Genomic DNA, 11,588 nt, shown 5'->3' with positions numbered 1-11,588 from the left:
CATTTTTTCAGCTGTTATTGACGGGTGATGCTGCCATCTGGTATATGCTATTGACTGAAGCGCCACCTGTTGGCCAAATGAGAAAATGGTTTCCAAATGTCGAAAAGTTATGAGGAATTTATCATATTTGATGAATCAATCATTTTTAATGAAAAAGCTCTGTGGGCCAAAATCACTATATAGCTGCAACAGGTCCTTTGAAATAAGTATCTTAAGCTGTTGTCACTTGAGATTTCTGTTTTTCAACTTAATGGTTGTTGATACATTTATGAACATATGTGATACTTTATGCTCTGTTTTCCAGTCGGACAGTTTCTATGGATGTAGAAGATCCTATACTATCCTAGGGTCCTGTTTGTTTTACAGGGTATGTGGAAACCTTTTCTTAGGAAATAGTCCCTATATATGAAGGAATCAGAAAAATATCAAAAGAACTGTTTTTGATGAAATAGGGAAAGATAATTCCACAACACTCAAAATATTAATTATTTAGAAATATACATGTATATTAAGAAAAATAATTGCTATTTTTAGAACAATTGATCACAATGCTGCATTGTACAACGGTTCATATTTATTCCAATAACAAACAGTTTTTTGTCTTTCCATAGTCAGACCTTTTTAAAAAGTGTCACAAATACCGGTTATGGAAGGAATAATCAAAATCGTGAAAATGTAAGGGTTTAATTTGAATCCCTGTGAAACTCATTAAAATATTCTTTATTTACCAGGCCCAGTTGTTGTGCAATCACTTACCAAAGAATGACCTCTGTGACCTTCACCTCTACCTACGCTACCATAACTTATTGACATTAAGTGGCCGTGGTGGAATGGATCAACTCGTTGTCTGGCGGGAAGTTCACCCGACGCGTCAGTGGTACGACCTAGGTGAAGAGCAGATGTTTGGTTACTCGGAACCAGTCACGGCTCGCTGGTTTTGGCTCATCGTAGGTTACGTAAGTACCATGCACTACTGTTAGAAATACGTCTGTCATGTCATAGTAAATCAGAAAATAGTTACCACTTTTGTTCTCGTCCTTGAGGAGGACAAGTACAGTTTACAAGATATTGATGTTCATACTTCTGTAGCATTTTCCACATGCTTTTAATGAAGTAAGGCCTTTTCCAGTAAAATATCTACCCCACCACAGGACTCCAGGTTTGGTTAAGAGGTACCACCTATAGAATTTATTTAATAAATTACATAGGAAGGCAATCCAACCATGGATAGAAGTGATTTAATGTGGAGTACTGGGGTCAGGTAGGTATTTTATTGGAATAGCTCTAAGGGTCTTACTTATGTCATTTTAATGTTGAACAAGTAAATGGAATGGATTTTAACACGATTTAAATTAATTTGTTTACAGAAACATAGCCTGCTTTGTGTGTTGTTGGAGGCTGGAGGATGTACAACAAAGTAAGTGTTATGAGGATTATCTCCCCCTTATCATTTTTCATAAGTCTAACACCCCTCTTATTTCTGCTTTCACCCCACATAAAATTGGGGTATAGGTGCTGGTAGACAAAAACTGTTTGCCTCCATTCGGTAATGGTATACGGCAGTTAAGCCCCTCCCCTTGTGTTTGTCGACAGAACCTTGTCTTGACAAATCTTCTTACAATTTTCATCCAACATTCGATCTAGAAAGTTATGATATTGTACTCAGCGTATAGTGTTACCCATGTCCATCCAGTGCCGTCCTGATGCAATGTGACTAGTTAATCTCAGGAACTGCTGAGGTTTCTGGGTGTCAAGTGGTAGCGGGGGTAATAATATCTTACAGACATTTTCTCTTTTTTTTTGTCCTTCAAAATTATCATTTATTGTATAATGTTATAATCACCGCATGTAATTATTATCTCTTTCAGTTTTGTGTCAATATAAAGTGGGTTTTTATTTGTTTTGTTTTTTTTTATTTTCAAAATTGAATATTAACTATAATCATTTATCTTTTGTTATTATTCAGATTACCTGCCCTTTGTATGCCTGATCCATTTTACATCGACCAGTGTAGGGCCACACTGATGCAGATTGTTGCTCTCGGCTTACCTGCCCACTGTGATACGAGGTCAGTTTGTTTGCTCTCATTCATTATTATTATACTATGCAATCAACATATACTGGGGTCAGCTTATCTGTCTATTTAAATTCTATCCTCTGAAACTTGTCGGGATACGTACAGTTTGTTACATCTGAGCTAGTGTTTTGATTTTAATGAAACTTTCTTATAAACTGCTCTATGATATGATGCATCTCTGCACATTTCCAGTCTTCTCTCTTAGGGATGCATGCCCTTTTGTTAAAAATTGATCAACTAATCTTGTATTCCTGATTTAAAATCAGTTTGTAATTAAGTTAGGATTAGATGATAATTTCCAAGAGATATATATACTAGTCAGTGTTGCTGCTAAACAAGATAGCCATGGTGAGCTGATAGCCATGGTGAGCTGTTAAGTTCACAGTTGCCTCTTGTAGTTCTTATGTGATATCTTCTATTTTAAGTTACAGCAGTCCAGTTCAGACGCTGATGTGTCCAAGGGGGAATAACTCTCTGCCACCTACCTCTCCCTCCAAGAACACCACAGGTAAAGATAATGTAGACAAGAGAAACATCTAGAACTTTAATGCCAAGATCAAAGATTTGTATTTTGTCTTGTTATAATGAAATTAGAGAAGCCTGATAAATGTTTTTTACTTTTTAATATTGCTTCAATGTACTACATCTAGTCAACAGGATTATGTATGTAGATCTGTTTCAATTTTAATGTGAATTGTAGGACTGACATCCTGTACCAACTTAAAAGAGTCAAAATCGGGATGACAAAACATGTAATTTTGTGACATTGTTGTTTTGAAAAAAAAAAATCATCATTTCATTAAATTGTAATGTTATATCAATTTCAAACTTCTGTATTTCATATATATTTGCTTTGCTTGTGTCCGCCAGGTGACTTTCCCAGCTCCCTTAGGAGACAGACACACACGCTCACGAGGAAAGATTCCTTCCACTCCGATGGCTCATCAGCCAGTAACTCCAGTGGCGGAAGCATTGTCAAGGTAACAATGATCTGGACATTAAATTGAAAAACCTGGACGATTTATATGTTTAAATCTGTATAAAACATGTGTGATTATAACTACCAAGGCAAAGAATTGAACTTGCATGAATACAGGAATATTATTATCTTATGAAAAGAAATAGGCTGTTTTTTTATGTCAATATCATGATATAAAATCGGTCGGGTTTTTTAAAAAATCTTTACATTATACTTGTACTGGAAGAAATTGTGATGTTTTGCTGGATTCATTACAGAAAGGAACACCTACCAAGATGCGCCTTTTCCATGTCGACTACAGTCATAGCAACGAATTGGCACAGGATGATCTAAAGAACAAGAAAATAAAGTAAAAAATCAAATAAAAAATTGTGTATTTCATCCTGCCTAAAGTATACAAGCTTCATTTTTCCAAGTTTCCATTGAAAATATTCCTTCCATTTTATTGTAAGCGATAGACTAAGACTTCTACATCTTTGGATGCATGGAGAGAATATATCCTATTCCATTTAACTAGGGTTAATACCCTTTCTATGTCCCCTACCAGTTTAACCGGGGGGACTATAGGTTTCCTGTCCATTCGTCTTGTACGCATGTATGTAATGCTGAAGTTTTTCAGTACTCGAGGGGCTTCATTCCTTGAGGGATTCACACAATGATAAAGGACCATAATATCTAGGAAAATATAAAGTTTAAGGGATTTTGGGTCAAGGTCACTGTTACTACTTTTAGCGGGGCTTGAACATTTGAATAAATTAATTTTAGTTATTATAACATTAATGACATAAACATGAATTAAGATTTAATAAACGTTTATAATTCTGTGACAGATTGACTGTTGGTGCCGAGAACTGCCTTCTCCACTTTCTACACATCGACAAGATTGATGGGGTTTTTGTAAACCCCACATTAGGGACACACGAGCTTGAGAAGGACATCACACACAATTTTCACCTCTGCTGTACCCAGATCAAACACATGTTTGATAGGTACAGATATCGAAAGGTAAACATCTGCATGCCTAGATACTTTTAATTATCAGTTTTCAATCTTTCAAAAAGGGAATATTAAGATACGAAAGTAATTTTAAGATTCAATACATGTTTCGTAAACTTCAACATTTTTTTTGAAAAGCTTGCTTTCAATCAACATTTTTTTGAGAAACTTGCTTTCAATTTCTTGGAGAAGAAACATTCTTTGTGACAAAGATGCACCTGCCTATAGCTTACATGTCTGTCTCCTTTATAAGAGTTATGGACCTTTATTTGTTCTTTAATGAGAGAGTGCCTTCAGTATTGAAGTGATGTCCCATATCTAAAAAGCTTTAACCCTTTGTGTTTCTTACCAAGGAGCCACAATAGTTCAGTTGGTTAGAGCGTCAGCCACGTAACCTTGGGTGAAGGTCTGGCGTGCATGGTTCTATCCCCTTGGTTTCTGTTTTGTGGGGACCTGAGAAATGTGCTGCTGTAGTTCTGTCATTGGGCAATACACATTTTATCTTAAAAACTCTGGGTGTCATGCAACAGGCCTCTGGTACAAATGTATGTTGTTCAGTGAGGTAGTCGCCAACTTCTTCAAGGAGACCCCACCTCAAAATGACTCTGGTTGTTCACGGGGCAATTAATCCAGCAAACATACAAACAGAGTCAAAGTACACAGTAGGTATTAAGTCTTTTGTGATGAGGGAGTGGAGTTACAAATCTGTATATATCTGGGGTTGAGGGATTGTTGTAAACTTATGGAAATGTCCCAAGAACTTTTAGAGTTTAATACTGCCATGTTTTTCTTAACTGTGTCTTAAAATCATCAGGTTTTATACTCAGAATTTATGGACTTTGATGTTTGTACTTATTAATTTTTCAGAAAAACACGAAGAGAGATGAGTGTGAGAATGACTATCGTATGCCGTCCCATCCCGATCCTAGCTTCTATCACCTCCGTGAGGAAGGGGTCTTGTTTCATGTGCCTCAGTCTGATGCAGATCAAAAAGTTCAAGAATCATACTGGGTGGTTGGGTAAGTAATTATAAAACAATAAGTTATTTGTCCAGTTACTTCTAGACAGACAAGAGGCATAAAGGGCCTACATGAACCTCACAATATGATAGCAGTCATTAAACATGGCAATGTAGAGTAAAGTTTTTCCAAGTTTGAAACTTTTCCCTCAGTAAAATAAGAGATAACGTTTTGTTTTTATATTCTAAAGATGATAATACTCAAGTGAATTTCCCTTCATCTAATGATGTTGCAATAATAAAATTGTTAAGATTTCCTTATTCATATAGAAGCAGAAAGATTTTGAACTTCTAACACTCTTGACTTTTTACCTAACTTATTATGTCCTTAAATATTAACGAATTACTTGGATTGTTATGAATTTGTTGTTTTAACACAATTTTTCATTTCAGTCGTCAAAGATCCAAGACAGAGCTTTATGTGTGCTTCAAGGATGGCACCCCTCAAAACTTGGTGGAGTTGGCCTTCCGAATGGGATTCGGCCTCAAAGTCTAAAACAGATGATGAAGATGACGATATACCAGCAGCATTATGAACTAGTCAGACTTTTCTGTTAACCTTGACAAAGATATATATATGTACCATGTCAAAGAAAAATATTGCACTTAAGTTTTTGTATCCCTCAATCACAGGCATTGGTAGCAAATTACGGACCTTAATCAACATAATAAGAAAACATTGACGTCTATTTTGTGCAGGTTGGTAATTTGCTATCGTTCCCTGTGCTCTCAACTATTAATATGTGGAAATCTGATAGTTACATAGAGAATATCACATTTAGGTTTATAATGTAATATGAAATTTATGCAACAAGTACATTGATTTAATATAGGCCGAGCCTCTAGCTTACTGGTTAAATAGAGGTTACACAACGAGTGGTTGTTGGATATGGAATTTATTTCACACGAGTAAGTTATTTTTTAAAAGTTACAAAAGACACGAGCTTTAGCGAGTGTTTTTTGCAACTTTTAAAAAATAACTTACGAGTGTGAAATAAATTCCATATCCAACAATTTCGAGTCGTGTGACCTGTTTCTACCACAATAATATCGGCTTGAATCAAAGGGAAACGTGGCCAAGTATAATTTCGCGTATGCAAATAAAGTGTACCAGTGATGTCCGGGACCCGATGATGTGACGTCATTAGATTATTGATGACGTCAATAACAATTGCAGCTTGGGTCAAAGTTCACCGTGTTAGCCAATCGAAATGCGTACAGAGTTTATACCACGTGTGGTATAAACAGATTGTTAATCAACAGCTGTAATGATTAACTGATGGTCTGAGAGTTGAATAACACGGGGTATTGTGGTAGAAAGTTGGTTTTTCAATATTAGATTATCTGATGACTTTAATGAATTCCATATTAGAGTGACATGAGTTTAAGATTCTGTTCATCGCATTGCTCAATATATATATAATGTCAAAGCATGTGAAACTTATCAAATCAGTTTCCCTATAGGACAGATAAGTTTTGAGAAAGCCGATATTTTTTTTGACTGTATATAGACAATCGTGTGAAGGCATGTACATGCACACATTAATGAGTTGACGATCATGTAACTATACATGTGTTTTAAGATTAATTATGACATGGTTATGTATTCAAAACAGACCAGTGATGTATGTAATATCTCCAGAACAAGTACAGGTCTTTAATTATATAAATTAAGCTCATTATTACAATCTCTCTGATGTTCCCTTCTACAATGATACCACAGTCCTCGTTAATTTTGACTGCAATCCATCCCAAGCACCTGAGGGGGTGTAGGCTAGGTATACATTGGTCACATCGTTTGACATTTTAAAAATCTGTGTCGGCCTTTCAGATACTCGCAATCAAAGGAATAGCTACCTGAGTATACTTTGTGGTATTTTAATTGTCAAGTTGGCAAATTTATTTACATCGTGTTACCCTTAGTAAGTGCAGTACTGAAAAATGATATATTTTCATGGGGTTCAAATTTTGTGCAATTAAATTGTTGGCACTTGACTTAATCGATTAATTGTACCTAGTAGGAACTCATCAAATTAAAAAAAGAGATGTCAAATTAAACAGTTTAGAAATTCATAGACATACAAGTTTGTTAAATAAGAGTACCAATAAAATCAAGGAAAATGAACTTCCCACTAAAAATTATTATTTTACAGTATATTGTTATAGATAATGCCTTTTGTTGTACAGTGTTTACTCAGAATCAATATTTTATTATCAGGTTACGTGATATTATTCTAGTCAAATATATATAAAGTGTATCTATGTATAAGTAATACTTTGTTCAAATCAAATTATTGATAATTTTGTTATATACATATATGTTTTGAATAAACCGATCAAGTTGAATGTTAAAAATCAAACATGTTTCTTGTTGTTATTCTTGCAATTTGATACAAATCATCCGCTAATGACTTAAACGAAGCCATGGAATGATAATTGTAATCAGGTTGCTGTTCTTGTTTCCAAAAAGGCTTCCATTAGGAACGGTGATTATACCCGATACCTCTTCACGAAATCTGAAACAAAATTAAACAAGAGAACAAAAAACAGTTAAAAAAGGAAATATTTTTTTATTAGTTTTCTGTCTCAATTTCAGAATTTGTGGTTTAACATAAACATTGAGTTTGACAGATGTTTAAAGTTTAATTTTTACTTTTCTATAATGAATGTTTTAAAAATATTTCTAGATATCAGATTTCATTTTCACACAACATTGGATCACAAGGACTTGTTTCAGGATTTTAAGTACCGGGGTAATTAATGTTTGACATCAGTTAAATAAGTAAGCACAAAACTGAAAATGCAATATTTATAGAAATTCTAAAAACTTTAAAAAATCAGGAGTATTGATGTATTCTCACATACTTCACAGGGAGATCCAGTGGTTACCAGGGATACATTGATCACACACGGGTTAGGAAAAAGACAGCTGACACATACACAAAATAGTTTAACGTCATAATTTTAATTGATCATTCGAAGACATGTTGATGAGATTTGGAGGATACTTAACACCTGAAGCCAATGTGCTGTGCATTTCCTTGAGGTCACTGTAGCCTTGAGCTCAAGGTCAAAGGTCAAATAAGTTTAAATTTTCAAATAATTTCTTGTCGGGCCATAACGTCTAAGCCATTGAAGACATTCTGATGGAATTTAGAGCATACTTGCTTCACTGATGTCAGTGCATTGCAGCTATGTCACTATGACCTTGACCTTTAGGTAAAAAAATGCAGTTTTTAAACTTTTTCTTTTTTTTATCAAATAATTGTTGTCTTGGCGATATCTTGTAAACCATTAACCTTATTCACTCACTGAGGAAGTGCATTGTTCCATTATCGGATCATAGTGACCTTGACCTCAAGGTCAAAGGCCAAATGAGTACAAATTTTGTCTGTGCCATGAGTTGCTGTATATCTTTCATCCCACTGACGAAGTGCAACGCGACCTTGACATAAAGGTCAACGGTCAATTGAGTGCAAAAAAAAAAAATAATAATAATGTCTAGTAGGGCAGTAGACCACTGTAGGATAGCTTGGTCATGGGTTGTGATTTTGCATATAACTATTACTATGATATGCCTAAAACATGAATAGATCAGTAAATAAATGTATACCAATATACAAACTTCACATTTTTTGTTTAAAAAAGGAGAGAAAAAAAATATTGGTCCGAAATTACGAATTTCCGGATTTTCGAAAGTGGGGTACACATGAAAAACTAAAAGCTACATAGCTTTACTTGCAGCAAAAATGGTACGTAGCAGAGACCAGGTAAGATATTGCAGATAATCCTAATGATGAACATATTGGGGTGGAGATGTTTGAATAAAAAAAAAGGTTTCAGATAAAAAAAAAAAACATTGTAGGTAATGGTGTCATTTGGGCCACAAATCATGATATTTTGCATTATTGTCTAGAATTTTAGATTTGTTCCTATGATATTCACAAATGTATTATAATTGCAAATGGTTATAGATTACAAATATATATACATGCATAAATACAAGTGTAAGTACAGTAAAAATTGCAAAAGATCGAACACATACATACCCAAACACATCTTATTCTGATGCTCTTTCATAGTCATTGATTGTATTTTTGGTGAATTTTTCAAATATGACTTTTACACTGTATTTAAAGAAAAGAAAAAGCAGATTATACTATTGTTTAGATATATGCAGGATTAACTGGCTATGTTTTCTTATTCAAAATATGTGCCTTATTTTTTTCAGATTGGGTCGCGTTTACTGTAAACTGCTACCTAAGGGAGTTGGGAAGGGGGTAGGGTTGGGTTTCTATCGTTCACAAACAAACAATCTCTAGTTTGTTTGTTAATTGTTTCGTTTACATGTTGATGTTCTCTTGCTTTAGGTGTAAAATTACTGTACATCTGGCGAAACTATATCTGTACTTTGAGGAACCTACAACATAATTAGACACCATATCTACGCGAACACACAGGGACCTGAGAACTTGTTACAGTCTACATTTATTTTGAATGTCTCTAGTGTGTATAGCATATTTTTCAGACATACAGTGTATTTTGAAGCTAGGCTCGGTAAAAATGACACTTTTATCGATATTTTCAACGACCATAAGAATTTGTTTTTCTACACCAAACAGAAATATGTTTTGTTTGTTTTTGCTTTTTTTCATCGAGAAACGTAGGTGGGTTTTGATTTTCCGTCACAAAATGCTTTCCACCCATCTACACGTTAATACATGAACACCGGGGTTGTCATTTTCACCAAATCTTAATCAAGCCCCGCTAAACGTCTGTGCTATATACACACTATAAGGAAGTTCCAAATACACGTAGACTGTAACAAATTGTGAGGCCCCTGTGTACCAACACTAACTCGTCATGGCATTTCTCAGTGAAATAACCTTATAAAATGACCCTGAAGTAGACTCGTATTATCCTCATGTGACCTTAGTGTATTGATGGTGAGTTCTACACCAGTTACAACTTACCACACATGACTTAAGCACTGATGAACAAATAGAGACATTTTCACTTGGTGACACTACCAGAAATCTTGCGCTGAAGGTGCTGGCGTGTGTGTAGGATAAAATGTACTTTCACTATCAAAAATAATATCCCTCTTTATCCTCGTTACCTATTAACGCCAGAAAAAACGATAGTTGTCTGACAATTTCATTTTAATGGCTTTCAGACAGGTAATTGATTCCAATATTCCCGAAAGAAAAGTGCAAGTATGCGAGATTACAGATTTCTAATTGAAAACTTATAAATCTGACAAACATTTTAAATGATTTAATAAACTGACAATAAAACGGATTAGGTTTGAACTGTTAAATTTGGCAGAATAATGGAATATTTCATCCAAAAGTACGCCAAATCTGTACGTAAGGATTGTGTATACTGACACATCATCGTGTATTGTACGGTATAAACTAGCTATGTTGGCTTGTAATTGCATAAAATGTGTTTCCTAGAACGGGAGCCGAATTTACTTTAAGAAGATGATAACCACTTAAGATTAAAATGGAATTTCATGAAGCAATCTTACAGGATAAATTCTATTAAAAACAAACAACCCCTACAGAAATGTAGGGTTTACATTTATATACAGATTTTTTTTTTGATAAATCGTAAATAATTGGGATAATGACCAATCAGCGATGTTTGCTAAACTAAGCCCCCGAAAAAAAAACAATTTTCCCCGGAATTATTGATCTCTGAGTTAGTTTTTCACGTTGAAATTAGATTAATTTCCCCGAAACGGTTATCTAGGAATCTGCGGCTTCCATGCTTTTGTGCATATTAACCTATTCTGAAGTGCCCTTACGCTAACAGTCTGTCGAAACTTAAGTGCTAATCTGAAAACCAGATGAACTCATTTCTTTGGAAAATTCTGGAGCCAGAAAAGAACATTAGTATATAACTGGGTTGTCAACAGTCGAACCAATCGTTAAGTTAATCTATTTCAATATCATTTTGAAATCATCATGTTACACGAAATTGTTTCTTTCTGGTCGAAGTTTTCAATGAGGTTTGCCGACTTCAATTTGCAGATGCCTTGCGGACCATCAAGAAGTTGAATTAGGGATTTTGACTTGAATATGACAGCGTTATGTCCAGTGAGATTTGATATTTACATCGTAGCGCACGTGCACGATGGGGTAGGAGTACATGCACTACACAGTAACTGCACGTACGAATTTAAGCACGCGTACACGTTGGAGGAGTACATTGCCGAAAGCAAGGCGATAATTGCCTAATTTCTGAATAATGACTGTTCTGGGTTAAGTTTAAAACGGAAACAAGTTTGGGGAAAATTGAAAGATACTCAGAAATACCATTTACATTATATCATTTAATTAATATCGGTATTCTAGCTATAAATGACGTGCATGTTTACGATGTAGAATGGGAGATATTTCAGACAAAATTGGATGTTAATTCCAAAATGTAGCCGGTGTGTACTTTTAATTCACGCAAGTATATTTTAATGAGTTTATTGTTAAAGACCTATAATTATTAACGGTCTTCAA

General features: G+C 34.7%; 1 protein-coding gene across 1 annotated transcript; it reads left to right on the top strand.

Annotated features, from left to right (window-relative positions):
- Positions 1-289: 289 nt before the first annotated feature.
- On the top strand, positions 290-6,003 carry LOC117321243 (protein inturned-like). The gene is made up of 10 exons (XM_033875713.1): positions 290-367; positions 732-956; positions 1,368-1,417; positions 1,967-2,068; positions 2,503-2,585; positions 2,948-3,057; positions 3,314-3,405; positions 3,887-4,061; positions 4,920-5,071; positions 5,464-6,003. Exons 2-10 carry the CDS (start codon positions 831-833, stop codon positions 5,564-5,566), a joined length of 993 nt encoding a protein of 330 aa, XP_033731604.1. The 5' UTR covers positions 290-367; positions 732-830; the 3' UTR covers positions 5,567-6,003.
- The last annotated feature ends 5,585 nt before the right edge of the window (positions 6,004-11,588 follow it).

Source organism: Pecten maximus, unplaced genomic scaffold (genome assembly GCF_902652985.1).
Source record: "Pecten maximus unplaced genomic scaffold, xPecMax1.1, whole genome shotgun sequence".
Classification (NCBI taxonomy): Eukaryota; Metazoa; Mollusca; class Bivalvia; order Pectinida; family Pectinidae; genus Pecten; species Pecten maximus.
Note: the sequence above shows the minus strand (reverse complement) of the source record. Positions and strands in the feature narration are given on the sequence as shown.

Coding starts and splice junctions, on each gene's coding strand:
- LOC117321243 (XM_033875713.1), top strand. CDS start 831: ATGGATCAACTCGTTGTCTGGCGGGAAGTTCACCCGACGCGTCAGTGG. Junction 1,418..1,966: donor GCTGGAGGATGTACAACAAA/GTAAGTGTTATG, acceptor GTTATTATTCAG/ATTACCTGCCCTTTGTATGC. Junction 3,058..3,313: donor GTGGCGGAAGCATTGTCAAG/GTAACAATGATC, acceptor GATTCATTACAG/AAAGGAACACCTACCAAGAT.